Genomic DNA, 18,308 nt, shown 5'->3' on the forward strand with positions numbered 1-18,308 from the left:
GATGAAGTCCTGCTGCGAATTCAAATGATACTATGCGAGGCGAATCCGGTTAAATCAAAATCAGGCAGTGGTCCATTAATAGCAACACGAGTCATTTCATGTCTGGGTTGTCCAAATCGTTTAAAGTACTCAGCGGCGGATCCATACCCGAGAAAACTCGCTGGATAACAGGCAACCATATCAACGGAAATCATAGCGTCGCGGTTGTATTCAGTGTTCCATAGTCCACCGTGATAGTATTCCAAACAACTAGATTGTACATCCGGTAGAAATTCCTTGCGCGTTGGTCTCCACGCATTTTTCCTTGCTGCAACATGAGCCGCAACCGATGGAATCGTAAAACAATTTGTTAGCAGTTGTTCATCATGCTCTTCAAATTCCATGGCGGTTTTTTTCATCTTGTTGTGAAACGCTTCAGTGCGATATAATTCACCGTTTGGTCTTACAAACTGATCAAAGGTATCCGCATCGTTTTCAGCGCTGCGAAGTAACCACACTGACACAGGGTCGTTTTTACACAAACAAACAATAGCATCAAATAGTTTCCTCTCCGCGAGAAAACCATCCTCTCCCAGGAATTCCCCCGGGATATACTTTACTGTTCTATCCCGTGGAAATATTGTGACCGCGGGCGTCCACGCGTGTTTGTTATGATCAATAATTTTGATTGGGGCTCCCTTTGATCTATACTTTGATTCGTATAATACTTCACCGGTTATCGTTGTAACGGTTATTGGAAATCTCAACGACGTTTCTAATCTCGCTATGTCGCTGATGGTTGCTCCTCGCTCGCGCACTGTCTCCTCCCATTGGTTGATTTTGCTACGTCGTAAATCGGTCAGTTTATTTCCTCGACACGCATTTGCAAAATGCTCTATTACTCGTTCTGCTACACAATTTATCCCCGATGACTGTTTCATCGGCGCTAGTTTTCCGATATCACGTTTCTTATTTAACGGGTATATTCCATAGACAACTGCTGTTTCAGGATACGCTCGTTCATAGTATGGTCTGTCAATTCCGGTTAACAGCCCTGGCTTGGAGTCGCGGCTAACAATGACTGATTTCTTGTCGCTGAGAACCGGTTCAAATTTATCACGTATGATCCAATTACCTGATTCCACCCGGACAATGAATTTTACTCTGAAAAAATACTTTTTACCGTCAAGTTGTGATATTATCGTTGCTGCGCGGTTGTCGTTCATGGTAGCATCAACAACACCATCAATTCGAAATGTTGACTAACTATGAGATGCACCATCACGCTTGAATTCATTGATACAATCGCGTATTTTATTCAACAGGGTTCTATCGTTTATTAACGCTTTTGGTGCGTCCTTGAGGGCTCTATCGAGATTGAACTTAATATTTTTCCAGGGCTTAATTGCTGCTAGTTTCTTGAACTCCTCCTCCATATAATTAAAACAAGTATTTAAATAAAAGAATATAGTATAATGAATCACTGCAAATGGTTGATGATTGGGTCGACAACCCCGTGCAATAAATCATGTAGAGGTGAATTCTGCGGGTATCATTTACAAAGCGTTCGTAATGGTTCAAATGGCCCCCCTCCCGTGCTTGGTTTGCCACGTTGGGGTGCGTGGTAAATCACAATTATGTATCAATTGTGGCGGCAAACGATACAGGGAACTAAAACGCTATTATGACAAGCGAATAAAAAACGCCGTCATTTTCCGCACCGCTGACTCCGTCAAGGACAAAATCATCAAAACTCCTCAGGACTACATTGAAAGGTTTATAATTAAACCAAATAATGAATTAGACAAGTAGTATTATTATACAAATGAACCAAGAATTTCAGCCGCATCCTGTGCTAGTTAATTACGAGGCATCTCGCGACGGCGTTGTTAGAAACCGCAGACTGAAGAAGCCGGTTGGTACCGTAAATAATCAGGCGTATTTGATGTTTGGTGCCGGGAAAAAAAGCTATTACGTTCATAGAATAATCTATGAAGCGTTTAACGGATTGATCAACGACGGTCTTGTTATTGATCACATTGATGGATGTCCTCAAAATAACAGACTGTGTAATCTGCAAGCCATCTCTCAGAGTGAAAATAATAAAAAAGGCCAAACTGGTAAGTTTTCAAAGCAAGCAAGGGGGGTCAAATCGTTTGATACATCAACGCACGAGGAAAAAATATTTCAGTCGATGAATGAGGCAGGAAAATATTTCGATATTTGTAGAGTCTCAGTACGAAAAGTAGCAGAACGAGTATATCAAACAGCGATCTCAAAAAAGACGGGTCACAGAATTCGATTTTCATATATAACATCAAAGGGAGATAACTCGTTTTGTGATAGCGTCGCATGACAAGAGTTACGTCCCTTGAAGTCCAATTAATGTTACGATTAATTAATCATTTTACGATGAAAACTAATGAAATACACGCTGTTATCTAACAGCTGTATTCTTTTTTTTAATGTTTTATTCAAATATTTGGTTTCATTTAAATGCTGTGAAACACCATTAATAAGTATTCAAGGATTTAACGATTCAAATTAACACACACCTTGTGACTGACGCGGTTGTATTAGTCACCTTATATATAAGACGACTCGCTATAAGCCTGGGGCTTTCGAAACCCGGGCGTGTGGTTGTCTTTTATTCACAATCATGCAACCGGGTTAATTTAATTGGGTTGCTTTTGATTGGTAGAATCGCCCGTAGAGTTCCGCCCCGCCGTTTTATGTTTGTGCTGTCCCATCATATATCCGTACGTCCCCCCCAAGCATATCTTCTGGGCGGTCTACGATGACGTTTGTCACCCTAGGCCTCCCTCCCGGAGATGTATGTTTCGGGGTTCCCTTGGGCTCAGATGGATGCGAAGGCACCCAAGGGGTTCCAAGATGTGAATGTAACCGATGGGCCTCTCTGATGTAATAGGGCGCCAGCGGGGTTGCCAAACGGGTGTGCCGTTCATTTTTTTTATATTAGAAATAAAGATGTTTATAAGAATATGAATATCGAAGATATCAATAACATTTTAACTGAAATTTCAAAATTAAAAAATCAAGGAATTGTATTATCTGATAAGCTTGATAACCAAAAAATATTGTCCGATTATGAAATTATTAACGAGCAATCAAAGAAAGGTCGATATACCTTGCCACGTGAGTATTCTTTTATAAAGCGATTACGATATACGATCAATGAAAACCTGTATGGCAATGACGTAAATGCATTTATTGGATTGTTTACTACCGTTGAAATAATACGAAAAAAACTCGGACGTGTTTATGAACGACGGCGGGAGATTTCTAGTAAGATCAAAAACATTAGAAGGATTATAGACGAAAACTCCGTGGAGCCCCCAATTTAATGGCATGTAGCGTACGGAAGTGAATTTTTACGTTGTATACATTTTTTTCCCCCCGATAGGTCGTGGTAACGTGCGTCTGACGCTGCCACAGGGAAATTAGAAATTACGGAGCAATTTGCAATAATGGTAGGCGAATCACTTACTACTCGGCTAGCCAGAGAGCGGCTAGCAGCGCTTAAAACGTTCATACCGTTACGAGACAGGGTCCGAAAACAACTTCAGACGCGGCAACAACTACAAACTGATTTTGCTGTTGGAAGTGAACAACTCTTTGCTCCGATAACGAGTGCAACTGTGCCCGTCCTCGGTGCGCTTGAAAAGATAGCGGCTCAGACCAAGCAAACAAAAGAGTCTCTGGAAACACTTCCTGCGAAAATAGCGGTTGCTACAACACACCAACGGAGGGAGAGGCCGCCACCACTCGCTATAACGGACCCACAAGAACCTTATGTTACAATGGCCGATGAAGAAGAACTAGGCGCCACCGCAAGAGAACCAGAAGAAGAAATACCGGAAGAAATACCGGAAGAAATACCGGAAGAAATAGAGAAAGAGGGGAATATACCCCGTAATGTACTTTAAAAGAGCACAATAGACACAATCAGAAATCTTGACGATGAAGAATTAGTTAATTTTACTGTTACAAATTTTGCTAAGGGCACACGAGATGAGCATATCAATAGCGGCTACGAGAAAAATGTAAATTCGGTGGAAAAATGGACAAGAATAGTGTATTTAGCAAGCAGATATAAGGACGAATTATCACGTCGTGGTGATCCCATTTACGACGCATTCCTCGAGAATGCTAAAAGTAGGAAACCAAAAAAAGGAAAAGGATACTCTGTTGGTAAAGACGTTACTTGTCCTGGTAATGTTCTCAGTGATATATCACGGCTGGAAGTACTAATCGGAGGAAAACGAGCCGGAAATAACTCTCCGGAAATAATCAATGAGGCCGCTGATATTTGCAGGCGGTTATTTGCCGGTGGTATCATGGACATTAATGTATATCGAACGCTCATAGACTAACTCGTGGACGGTTTTGATGACCACGGTCATTACAGCGATTGACCAATCACTAATTGGAAAACACTGGTGTTTTTATAATAAAGATGATTATACACTACAACCATGATAAACCAGTCAGCGTCTACGTGGTAAACTCACGATTGCCTGTATACCGCGCGTGGTACGGAGACGGTCTCGGTAGCACCATTGCGGGGTTATTTACAAGAATGGCTCCAAAAGTGGCGCCGTTAGCCAAACAATTAGGAATGAAGGCTATTGATGTTATTCGTGATAGGGGTATTAGTGCTATTGGATATGTTGCCGGAAGGGCGTTTTCTGCCGCACGAGATAAACTAGCATCGTTGGTGAGAAAAAGAAAACAGAAACCACCGGTGATGCCATCAACGACAGTGATGCCTGCAAATGTCAGTAAAGTAATAAATAACGCCGTGGAAGAAAAACTAGAGTCGTTGGCGGCTCAGTCGTTGGCGGCAAGGCCATCCACCGATGCAACAACCAACGCGCTCATGAACGCGATAGCGGGAAGTGGCCTTAAACAAAATTTAAAGAATTTACGACGAAAACGACGTTGATGAAAATCGTAGATTTTCCACTCAAAGAGTTTCGCAATTGAAAACATCAACATGATAAATAATAAAATGTTTGCGCGAACCGCTGATCCCGCGTTTGATATGGACGCCCCAGTGCGCAGGGATGATTCTGTCCGTGATTATCAATTTTATTCCTATCAACCACCACAAGCCAACCTACGATCGCGAATTGAACTTCAAGTCCAAGATACCAGTAAATAATTTTTGCCGTGTGAAGCGTTTATCGAAATTGAGGGAGAACTTGTAACAAATGTCGCCGCTAATACACCATACGCAGATGACACTCGTGTTCGAGTTGGCTTTGTCAACAACGGCATCATGGCGTTATTTGAGAGTGCTAGATATCTCATTGACGGGCGAGAAATTGAATCAATAGAAAACGATGTTGATGTTGCAACAACGATAATCGGGCTAGCAAGATATTCTGATGATTATACAAGATCGGCGGGCCCATCTATGATGTTCGCAAAGGATACCACTAATAACGCTGATCATATTCAGTACATTAACCTGCTGACACCACAAGATACTTCAGTTGCTAATCAAGCTGAAGCAGCCAATCCAGACCGCAGAGCAAGACCAGGCGCTGATTTTACTATTATAAAAAGTACTAACGATAATTTTAATCTAGGGTTTGCAACACGAGTAGCAACATTACAAGGACAACGCCGACAGTTTTCATGCGCGATTCCACTCCATCACATATTCGGATTTTGTAGAAATGTCAGAAAAGTTATCTATGGGGCTAAGCATACAATCGCTCTAACGCGAAGGAGCGATGATAACAATGCAATATGGCGTGCTGCTGGCGTCACTAAGGGTAAAGTCGTTTTAACTAAAATAGCATTGTGGATGCCGGTGTTGACTCCATCAGTTACCACGGAAGCACGATTGTTATCATTTATGGAACAGGGAGGAAAATCGTTGTTGAGTTGGCTAGCGGTAACAACTGATGCTAAAGAGGATAATGTCGCTGATACATTTACATGGCACCTGGCATCAAAACAAGGCGTTTCAGCCCCGCGTCATATATTTATAGCGCTACAGAATAGGGATCGATTGGGCAATCAAGAACGCAGCCATATGATATTTGATCAATTAGGAGTCAGGGATTTTTCGCTGAGAATAAACGGACAACAGGAACCATCCGAGGATATACAGCTTAATTACGGCGACAACCATGTCGCACGTGTGTACCATCGATTGCTGTCATATATGGGTCGTGATCAAAACGTCGACACCGGTTTGCAAATATCACAACTTGATTTTAAAAACCTGTATCCGATTTATTACTTTTCGTTGGAACATCTTGATTTAACGAGACAGTCCGTCGTTGATATACACTTCCGAGCTCGTATAGCCCCGGGTGGTGTTGATTATAGAGCGGTTGCTGTCATTCTCAGCGATAAATCAATGCTGTTGGAAGGTGTTGGTGGACGAATGAGAATCGTTGATGCACCAGTGGAAAACATGCAATTGAAAACATAAACGCGTTTACAATAAAAATGTCGTATAGTGTTGTCGGTGTAGAGTTGACCGATGGTCAAGTCAAGAAATTACGATCAAAGTCGGCTAAACAATGTGGAACCACAATAACGTTAAAGCCGTCACAGATGGCAGGTGGTAATCATAAGATATCGTTGACGGCGCGTCAAATAAAACATTTCAATGATGCGATGAGGAATAAAAAGGGTGTTCAAATAGATTTTTCGGCCGCAGCGATTAAAAACATGGAAAAGACCGGTGGGATATTTCCGCTGTTAGCTGCGATTCCAGCGTTGATTGCCGCGGCGGCCCCAGCAGTGGCGAAGGCGGCGGCGTTAGGAGCCGTTGGTACCGCGGCGGGAATGGCATTGAAGAAGGCAACCGTGAAAGGCTATACAAAAAAAGAAACGAGGACGACCCGTAGCCGGAAAGGGTCTAAGACTACCGGGAACCCCGTATTCATGGTACTCGGGGAAGGGTCTAAGACTACCGGGAACCGTTTATTAACGCAAGAGTCAATGACTCCTATGTCTAATTTTGATTTAATAGATGCCGCAAACGCGTTAGCGATAAAAAACTTCAGAGGTGTTTTTATGAGGGATCAATTACCGACAAAACCAAGGAATATTGAAACCGGTATAATTAACCTCGATAAATCCTCCGGAGCGGGAACTCATTGGGTTGCATACGCAATTGATCCGCGTGCGATCGTCTATTTTGATTCATACGGGCTAGCCCCGCCGAACGAGTTCATGCGGTATATCCGGGGTGTTCAGCCCCGGTTTTTTATTCCACGCTGCCAACACAACAATTAAGTGACCCACTGATATGCGACCGTGAGGTATTGAACGTACTCGCGGCGATTTCATCATCGCGGAAACCACCTCATGTGGTTGTAAACGAATACACTAGTGGGGTCGTAGAGGCCCGGCGGGTTAATTAAAAACACTGTGTTTTTTTACAATAATAATGATTGATATCTGGGGACGACCGGTTTCGGCGCTGAAAGAATCCACGGAAACGCTCGCCACCGATGACATAAAAAAAACTAATCGAGGATGAAATCGCTGATACGTTAAATCTAACCAGTGTTGACCCAGGTGAAATAGTTGTATTTCAAGACCGCCAGGGTAAATTGAAATCCAGTAATGTGTCGCTGGATGACGTTTTAATACGACAGCGTAATGCCGCCGAGAACACTATCGCGTTGTATAACGTCGACGGACGACTTAAATCAGGTGAATCCATCTTGACGATAAATGGAAAAATAAATACACTGGGCGACAATTATATATCCATGTCGAATTCGTTAAAAAATTTCGATGATAAATTTAACGCGCAAGCAAATCAGTTCGAGGGGATACAAAAGTCTGTCACCGGTATACAACTCACTACTGCTAGTTTTTTTGGGACCCCGACGGTGACCGAACCGAATCTTGAAAGGATAAAAAGTACTATTTCGGAGTTTACAACGCTGTCGGGCCAATTTTACACGTTACGAAAAAATGTTAACAGGATCGATGACAACTTTGATAAATTCTTTGGTAAAAAAAATACCAAGCTGGATGAAATTACAACAACTATAAATGATATCACTGCGTATGGACAGGAAATAAGAACAATCAAAACTGATGTTGCAACGATCATAAATAATGTAGACGCGCATGGACGGATAATAGAAACAATCGGCGCTAATGTTGCAACGATCATAAATAATGTAAACGTGCATAAACGGGAAATAGAAATAATCGGCGCTAATGTTGCAACGATCATAAATAATGTAGACGCGCATGGACGGATAATAGAAAGAATCAAAACTGATATTATAGATATCAAAGACAGACTACCGAGAATAATAGTGCAATTTGAAAAAATAAAAATCCCTCATGAGAACACCATCAACACAGTATACACGATTCGGCATGGATCATTCACTTGGACTCCTACACATAATATAGTAAATATTACCGCAACTGTTAAGGGCATTTATCGATTGACACTGGTTTCAATGATGCAGTTTAATATATTATCGTCGAGTTCATTCGGGTTTAACAATACAATGTCAACAATTATAGACAAGGACGCAACTGAACCGTTTACAATTAGAGCCGTTGATAGAAATTTAACCAGGGCAAACATTACATGGTATGTGGAATTTGTAGCGGATCTAAGTAATTAAAAACACTAGCTCTTTTAAAATAAAAATGACCACCAAGGTAATTGAATCAGAGGTATCACCGACGTCACATCAATATCGATTCAATACCGTAAAAGAATTCTCCGCGAATGTGAAAACGCTTTCCGAACAATACCGTGTAAAAATAAAAAAATACCTTCGAAAAATAACCGCCATCGACGCGGTCGTGTACTCGGTGTCAGGTATAGTAGCCGGTACCGGTGTTATTTTATCCACGGTGACCATGATGGCCCCGATCGCTGTTCCAATCGCTATCTCCGCGGCGACAACAATTGCTGGAGTCGCCAACGCAATCACTAGAAAGATATCATCGTGTTCTCAGAAAAAACTCAACGAGTATACAGTAAAACATCAAATAGTATCCGACGCGTACTCGAAATTATCCGGGTTGATATCGTTGGCGATAGATAATTCGTTTATATCCGATGTTGAATTCTCCACGATGATCCAGTTGTATGACTCCGCGATGTCAAAAATCGAGGAATTTCAACTGGAAGCTGAAAACCACGTCGCTAAAACCACTTCAATGGGCTCAAAACATTCTCCTGAAAACAAGCAGGTTGTTAATATTCGGTGTTGAAATTAAACACTAGAAACAGCGAATAATAATAATGTCGCTGAACCCCGAAGGGTTTCAATTACTTCAACGGATCGCGGAGAACACCACTCCGGTACAAACAAGTATGATATCGATAACATCAACGAAGCCAGAATTCAGTGTAAACTTCCCTTCTCCGATTCCAGTGAAGGAAATAGCGCTGACAAAATTGCGAGTATATCACAGTTGGCCTAATATCCGAGCGGAAGCATTTAACGGACAACAACCTAATAACTCGCTGGTTTTTGCATGGACAAATAAACCCAATGGGACCCCAGACTGGAAGGAGGTTACAATACCAACTGGGTCATACCAAGTAGAACAAATCAATAAAGAATTTCAACGCAGGATAAAATCGATCACAGGAAAAGAATCAAAAATCGCTATTACGGTTCATGAACCGACGTTATCGTCGACGATTGAAATAAGCACACCGGGGTATATGGTTGATATTTATAACAGTTCAATAAAAACCATACTAGGTTGGCCCGAGAATCCACCTCATGAAATCCCCGCGGACTTGCACACGAATGCGCAATCGTATCATGAAATTAATCCCAGTTATCAAGATGATTTGTCTATTATGAAAAACACGTTATTACCCAGCAGGTTTATATTTCAAGACAGGAATACCATGCAATGGTATTTTCCGTATAAGGAAACTCCTGAATCGTCCGCAGTGGTCACAGTTAATTTAAATGATATCGCTAGTGCTTTTATCGAGATTAATCAGGGTTACCAATTTCAACTAAAACAACTACGGAAAACAAAAGCACGAAAACACGTTGAGGTGTTAAATCAACTCATATCAGACATGGAATATATTAATGAGCGAATCGTTAAAACAATATCCGCTAACAGCGATGATAATAAACAAAAATTCCTAACCGAGTATAATATCACAGAAGCCGATTTACCCGATTTCAAGTTTCCAGGATACAACGCGCCAGAACTAAGAAAGTCTCTTAATGATTTTCTCGGTCCATCAACTATCCTCAAACACGATAACGGAGATGGTGGTAGGCATATTGCTCCATACAACGTAAATATCGCATCGGTGATAGCAATCAATCTAGTGTGCGATGTTATCGAAGGGAGTTACCAGGTAGATACCAAGCAATCAAATCAAGCTCAACAGGGGTATATCCTTTACTCATTTTCACCAACAGCCCCCCCCCCGATTCTTAATCGTTGAGAGCCCGATTAATCCGGTCTATATGCGATGCCATAATCGGTTTTTAACGAGAATTAATTTTAGACTTACCGATCAGTCAAATAACCTAATTGATCTACAAGAGGAGGAGTTAGTGATCACTCTGTTTGTAAGATCGTTGTAAATAACTTCTTAGCAGCGGGGGGGGGGCAATGACATCGACGCGGTCGTCGCGCTTTTTTACCGGACGCTGACGACGCTGGGATCGGCGCGCAGAAAGTATTAATTAAACCAAATGACGATTGGACGAACCCCCCCCCCCCGACGACGACGTCGTTTTTTTTTTTACCGGGCGCTGACGACACCGGATCCGCTGAGTGCAGAAAGTATTAATTAAACCAAATGACGATTGGACAAAATGTCCGATTCGCCCCCCCCCCCCCCCCCGCTGCTCGCCAGAACTAAGAAAGTCTCTTAATGATTTTCTCGGTCCATCAACTATCCTCAGACACGATAACGGAGAGGGTGGTAGGCATATTGCCCCATACATCGTAAATATCGCATCGGTGATAGCAATCAATCTAGAGTGTGATGTTATCGAAGGGAGTTACCAGGTAGATACCAAGCAATCAAATCAAGCTCAACAGGGGTATATCCTTTATTTATTTTCACCAACAGCCCCTCCCGGATTCTTAATCGTTGAGAGCCCGATTAATCCGGTCTATATGCGATGCCATAATCGGTTTTTAACAAGAATTAATTTCAGACTTACCGATCAGTCAAATAATCTAATTGATCTACAAGAGGAGGAGTTAGTGATCACTCTGTTTGTAAGATCATTGTAAATAACTTCTTAGCAGCAGGGGGGGCGATGACATCGACGCGGTCGTCGCGCTTTTTTACCGGACGCTGACGACGCTGGGATCGGCGCGCAGAAAGTATTAATTAAACCAAATGACGATTGGACGACCCCCCGACGACGACGTCGTTTTTTTTTACCGGGCGCTGACGACACCGGATCCGCTGAGTGCAGAAAGTATTAATTAAACCAAATGACGATTGGACAAAATGTCCGATTCGCCCCCCCCCCCCTGCTGCTGGACATGCCATCAGACATCCAATAAGGTTACCATGGTGGCCATCTTGAAACTCTTGTCACTATTCCTCCTCAAAAGATAAACATGAAATTTTGACCTTAAGATTGATCTCTGGTTGGTCTTCAATACAAATGGTTTCAACCTGACTTGCATTATAGCCACCATTAAATTTCAATTGCTGCTTCTTCAGAACGGAAGGTCATACTGATCTACGATTTTCACTGAAAGACTTCTAATGACTCCATCATGGTATTTTAATCATCTCAACTCCTCTTTCCCCCCAAAAGTGACCTTTACATGTGGTTTTCTCTGGAACACTTCTTGCAATATTTAATTGGTTTTGAAATGGTACAGATGTGGCCACCAACATATGGTACCTTTTTGAAGAATTTTTTTTTAAATCAGACAGATCGAGTTTAACTTGCGGTCAAGTCAAAGATCATGGCTTGCATTTTTGTACCTGACTGAGATTATAAATACAGTGACTTCTACTGATACAAGTGTATTTTGCCATGACTTTGTAATTGGTTGTATAACAATGAACACTTGATTGCTAGCACTTAAGGTTAAAGTTCTTTACTTGGCATTTTAGTAGTACTGGCTGTTAAGAATGATAATAAAGTCAAGTATGGATGGAGTTTTATCATTTTTCAGTCTGTGGATATATCTGAAGAAAGAATAGGATGGCCTTTATTTAACAATATTTTACTTATAGATTTAACCAAACTTATTATGGTTATATTGGACATTTTCTGAGACAAGTTTAGTGATATACTATCTATGATATCAGGTGTAAGGCGAGAGAGAATGTTAGAGAACTTTGTACTGTACTTTAAGGTTTCTTGTGAATATGTTAGTTCAAACAAAAGTATATAGTTTTGATACCTAATTTAGTTTGATTATTTGGCAGTTAAAGGAAAGAAATGGACTTACCTCAGATTTCTGAGAATTCTTCTTTGCCAGCAGAGCATGAGTCCCATAGGAGGACTCTTGGCTTTAAAAGGTGTTTTTTTAGCAGATCAAACTAAGTATGTGGCCATATTGTGGTGTTAGAGTTTCTAAAACAATACAGGAATCCAATGCTAAGCAATTAAAAATAAAAGAAGGGAAGACAAGGACTTTATGTGATTTCTTCAGAATTCTTTTTCAGCCAGGAAAATACTCAAGTCTCTTTGAGGGAATTGTCTTATTATTTATTTTTTTTTGCTCTTTATAAAGGTATCCCAGACAGTGAATGCTGGAATTGACAAGGCCATGAAATATGTGGAAGGAAATTATAAAAACATGAATGACATGTATGCCCTAGCAATTGCAGCCTATGCACTAGCCATATCGAAAAGTCCTCACATGACAGATGCCAACAACCAACTCAAAGAGCTGAGCAGAACAGAAGGACAAGGTAAGTTGATCAATGGTTTTATTTAGTGTTACAGGTTGCCAGGTTTATAATGATTCTAGTTCTCTCTTGGACCCTCAGCAACTTGTGTCCCACCCTTGATCTGACTTGATTAAAGTGCAGTATTGCTAAAATTTGCATGAAAATAATGTGAATTTTTCCTCCAGCCTTTTGCATCTCTATGGAAAACTATCATATCCATTTCCATTTCAAATGAACAGTTCGGTTAATTTTAATCCTTATACATCTTATTCCAACTTACATTGATGTCTGTTGATTGCAGTGAATCTAGGTAAACAAATTAGTCTCACGTGAGTGTAGAATCAAATTAATTCCCCATGTGTCCTTTGGTAAATGGGTCATTCTTATAGTAGTCACTCCATCTAAGAAATAGATTTATCCAATAACCAGCATGTATTTTCATAAAGTTGGTCAAGATTACAAAGAGGCTTTTGGGGTTCTAAATTCATGGCATGGGATTAACATTAGCCAAGCCATTTACTAATATTGGTCGGATTGTACTTTCATGCATAGACAATGTGTATACATCCCAGTGTACTTTCATTCATAGACAGTGTGTATACATCCCAGTGTACTTTCATTCATAGACAATGTATATACATCCCAGTGTACTTTCATGCATAGACAATGTGTATAGATCCCAGTGTACTTTCATGCATAGACAATGTGTATACATCCCAGTGTACTTTCATGCATAGAAAGTGTGTATACATCTCAGTGTTCTTTCATGCATAGACAATGTGCATACACCCCACTGTATATCAACCACTTTCACTCAGTTTTATTTGTGGGTGGTTTCGTGGAATCAAGACGTTTCTTTACCATATTTGACCTTGAACCTGATATCATGGATACAAGATCAATGAATGTGACTCCATTTCTTGGAATACAAATGGATATGAAATTATTTGCATGGAGTTGAAGGAGATTGGTTTAGAATAAATTACCTTCATGTTTAGATGTGTACATACTCAAGTGTATATGTACCACTTTCACCGAATTATCTGTGTTTTCATGTGGTATTGAAGTAAGACATACTAAAAAGAGACATCTATTTTAAATGATAGAATTTTACCATCTTAAACAAAGATTTTCCCATGGTTGATATTGCTTGGGTAAATGCTTGTGGTCCTGATAGGTAGAAGGACAGATGATTTTTGGGCCACAAATTAATTGAGACATTCATTGATGTGTGGTAGATAATAACTTATGCAGTATTTTTATATTAGGGGCATTTCAACTTTGAACATTTCGACAACATTAACACCAATATAACTTCAAAGCATCAGGGAAATACAACATTAAGTTTGTTTTAAAGCGTGCATATTAAGGAATAATCTAATTGACATGTGTGGAAATTAAATATGGAAATAAACAAATGACCTTTTAGCTCTTCAGAATTCCCCCTGAAACTTAACACATGAAGTTTGTGAAAGTGGGTGAAATTCCATGCATATTTGTAGCCCAATCGTTTGTTTGTTTAAGTGAGTGAAATTCAATGCACTGCCCAATCACAAGTTTAAGTGACTGAAATTCAATGTATTTTGGCGCCCTGCAGTCATGAATTTGTGTACATGAATGAAATTCCATGCATTTTGTTGCTCAAATATCAACAAATATTAGTCTGTTAAATGGGTGAAATTACTGGCATTTTGTAGCCCAATCATGAGTTTGTGTAAGTGTGTCAAATTTCATGCATTTTGTTGCTCAAATATCAGCAAATATTACTCTGTTAAATGGGTGAAATTACTGGCATTTTGTAGCCCAATTATGAGTTTGTGTAAGTGTGTGAAATTTCATGCATTTTATAGCCCAATCATCAGTAAATATTACTCTATCAGTTGGTGAAATTCCATAAATTTTGTAGCCCAATCATGAGTTTAAGAGGTTGGAAATTCCATGCATTTTGTAGCCCAATCACCAGCATATATTATTCTGTATTGGTTACAGGCAGATTGTAGTAGAAGCAAACAAGCTTATTTTGTATTTCAACCTGTTAATGTAGGAAGACAGGACTTGCACTTCGACAGATGTCACCTGACTACATCAGTAACCTATTTTTGAGGTTACTATCCTTTGCAGTAATAAAGTCGTATGGCAATTTTAATGTATCAAACAACAATTTTCATAAAGCTTAATCAGTATTTTAAAAAAATACTATTTGATTCAGAGCTGTAGCAAAATATGTTTTAAATCATTGTTATACACATTCTGAATTTTGATATTGTTCTTTACTCACTTCACCCCATTTCCCCACCACTTGACTTTAGTCAGATGGTGGTCGGGAAGGGTGTATGTGTTGTCTCAGCCCAATAAGCATAGAGCCTATTTAGGTAAAATTATCTATTTCGACATGCTCCACTTATGTGTTTTTGTAGGATGGCTGATGGTAGGTATTTGTATCACATATTAGATTATATAACCCAGAAATGAAATGGTTGTCCCCAGTGTGTTCCTGTTCAATCCTTGTGTGGTTTATTGTTTGCGATTCTTTGTGTTGTCCAAAAAAACATAGTTGTATATATGTGTAAAAAGAAAAATCAGACTCCATTTGTTACCAAGAAAAACAACTATTCAGCTGATATATGAAACTAGGGTCTTATTTAGCTTTACTGTCGTAGACCAGAAGAGCTAATGGATGGTTTGCTGTCCATTGTTCACTATTTGTCATCTGACGTCTTGTGTCCTTCTGTCCGTTAGCACAAGCTTGTTATTACTACTTATTGTAAACTACTTGGAGGATTGCCTTGAAATTTTACATGTAAATTCATCCCATGGTTTAGTTGGTTCTAAATGAAAATGGTGCTAATCTGACATCCATTAAGGCTGCCAGGGCAACCATCTTGAAAATCTTGTTATTGCTACTTTTCCTGAATGGATGATGATATTAACATGGTGTTTTCACTAAAAGACTTCTTATGATGTCTGCTTGCTAATAAATGAAAACGGTACTTATTTGACATCCATTATGGCCACCAGGGCAGCCATCTTGAAAGTCTTGTAGCTAATATTCCTGAATTAATGGTTTTATCAACATGAGCGTTCACTAAAAGACTTATGATCTCTAGGTTTTCCTAATAAAAATGGTGCTGACCGGACATCCAATATGGCCACTTTGGCAACCATGTTAAAAATCTAGTTACCAAAACTCAACTTGAACAGGTCATATTGATCAGAAGTCTTCTTATGATGTACAATTGGTCTTAAATGGAAATGGTGCCAATCTGATATCCAATATGGGCATAACTACAGTCATCTTGAAATCCCTGTTATTCCTGTTCTTCCTGAATGGAAAGGTATATCTTTGAAAAATATTATTATCTCAGCTTCTTTCCAGATGAATGGCTGTAGCAATATTGGGCTTTCATTAGTAGACTTTCTATGATAGATACAATTGTTGGGAATTTGTGATATAGATGTCACTCTTGCTGGCATGTTAACATTTTATGAGAGTGAAGTGTTTCCATAAAATCCTTGCAGTGGTTTCAGACTTGCCTATGGAGTATATCTTTGCTAAAGTTACCTAAAAAATAAATCTCCACCCTATTAAGACCCTATCAAGGAGACAATGGATACAGGATTCCTCAGTACACAAAAGCCAGCCAGAGATCTATCTGCCAGGATACATTTGCAAACATTGTTGCCAGTTATATTCAGGCTAGGTGTATGATGTAAATAGGAGAATCATTTGTGATTGGTGCAGTAGGAAATGCATTAATAAATCAATGCCTTTATGAGCACAGTGGCTGACTTTGTTCTGTTCCTCGTCAAAGAGAGAATGTTCAATTTCTGCCATTATGGGTTGTAGGGCAACCTTTTTGAATATGCTAAATTTCAGAAAAGCATGGTTAGCATGAAGGCATGTTTTCTTTGGGACCAGTACTTGTGGTACAAAATGTGGCCAAAGCTGATAACATCTTACAGTAGTGGACATTACTAATGCAAGGATGAGTATTTATCTTCAGTTTTTTCAGGCCATCAGCCTTCCTTAGCAATGCATTAGTAGCAGGTAATGTGTTACTGATATTAAAATCAAGCTTGCAGTTTTTAGTAGGGGCAGGATTAACTAATTTTGATGTTGTAATACTTACCTGTCACTATACTATATTCCCTCTTTATACCGTTTTGCGGTCCCACTAGTAGTCTGAGTCTGTTTTCTTCCTAGTTCATGACTTCTAGAACTTCCATCAAATGGGAAGCAAGAATTTTCTTATATGCAGAACAGCACATTTTTTGGCTTGGAAAGGTATGCAATGCAATGCACTAGCAATCTCAGTTAAGAGTATAGTTACCATGCACACAAAGATTCTGCTCGTGTTGTGCACCTGCAGTACTTCATAATGGCAAGGATGGAAAAAGTCATTACAAGGCCAAATTGTACTGGTAATAATGTTAATCAGCCAATATCATAAATGCATAATTTATCATTTGCATACATTCAGGACAATTATGTTAAAAGAAAAAAATATTTCTGACCTTTGCAGGAGCTGCATTGATAATAAACAGTGCTAAAACCAACATCCCAACAGTAGTTTATCCCTAGTCCTTGTTTCCTCTGACCCTTCCCACTCCAAATTGCGAATATAAGATCTGTTATGTCTTTGATCCACTGAGAGATGAGACTTAACTACAGCGTTGATGAAATTTGACCTGGTACTCACCATTGGCATGGTTTGTCACATGACGATGAAAATATTGCAGTCTACATGTCAATGCCATAAAGGTATAAAAGTTATATTATATCAACAATAAAAGCCCTTCCCAATGTTGTACAAATTTTAAAAATATTAAATGAAAGTCACAGTGTTTGTAAAATGAACTAAAGTGTACTTAATTCTCAACATATTTATTCCAAGAACTACAATCATAAACCTATCACAGCAAAATGGAGAATACCTAGTTCATAGAGGAGACAGCACATGTCACAGTGCATTAGTATTGTGTTGCTGTCATGTGCTCTATGCTTCATTAATCTGGCTCTCTCTAGGTGGCAAAGACTTCCAACTTTTCAAGAGCCAATATCCTCCGACCCCAGGGGGTCTCAACATAAATGTCAAAATATCTAAGATGGGGTAGGACGGGTCAGAGGAAACTCAGATAATACAATCCCATTCCAGTCACTAAATTAATCCACAGACAATTAACAACATTGGTTCAGAGTCCATTTTTATAGTAAATAATTAGGGTGTTTGCATGCACTGCATAAAATGTTCAGTTATAGTGGCTTAGTTCCAGTGAAAGCATTCAACTTCAGCATGGTTTGCAGATCACATGACTTGATGTCATCCATTCAATGAAAGCAGCAAAATCCATACCAAGCCAGTCCATTGGCAAAAAACATGGTTGCATGTTTTGAACAAAAAGAATAAAAGTATGCATTAACATCTATCAAGCAGAA

The 18,308-nt window shown here is 39.7% G+C and overlaps 1 protein-coding gene across 1 annotated transcript in view; it reads left to right on the forward strand.

Annotated features, from left to right (window-relative positions):
• Nucleotides 1–18,308, forward strand: part of LOC149773176 (complement C3-like) — a 519,398-nt gene that overhangs the window by 367,899 nt on the left and 133,191 nt on the right. Inside the window, exon 26 of the mRNA XM_089946681.1 lies at nucleotides 12,712–12,892. Coding sequence (XP_089802807.1) covers nucleotides 12,712–12,892 — 181 coding nt within the window. The remainder of the gene's footprint in view (nucleotides 1–12,711; nucleotides 12,893–18,308) is intronic.

This window comes from Sinohyriopsis cumingii, unplaced genomic scaffold, assembly GCF_028554795.1.
Source record: "Sinohyriopsis cumingii isolate HCF-2022 unplaced genomic scaffold, ASM2855479v2 utg000837l, whole genome shotgun sequence".
Classification (NCBI taxonomy): domain Eukaryota; kingdom Metazoa; phylum Mollusca; class Bivalvia; order Unionida; family Unionidae; genus Sinohyriopsis; species Sinohyriopsis cumingii.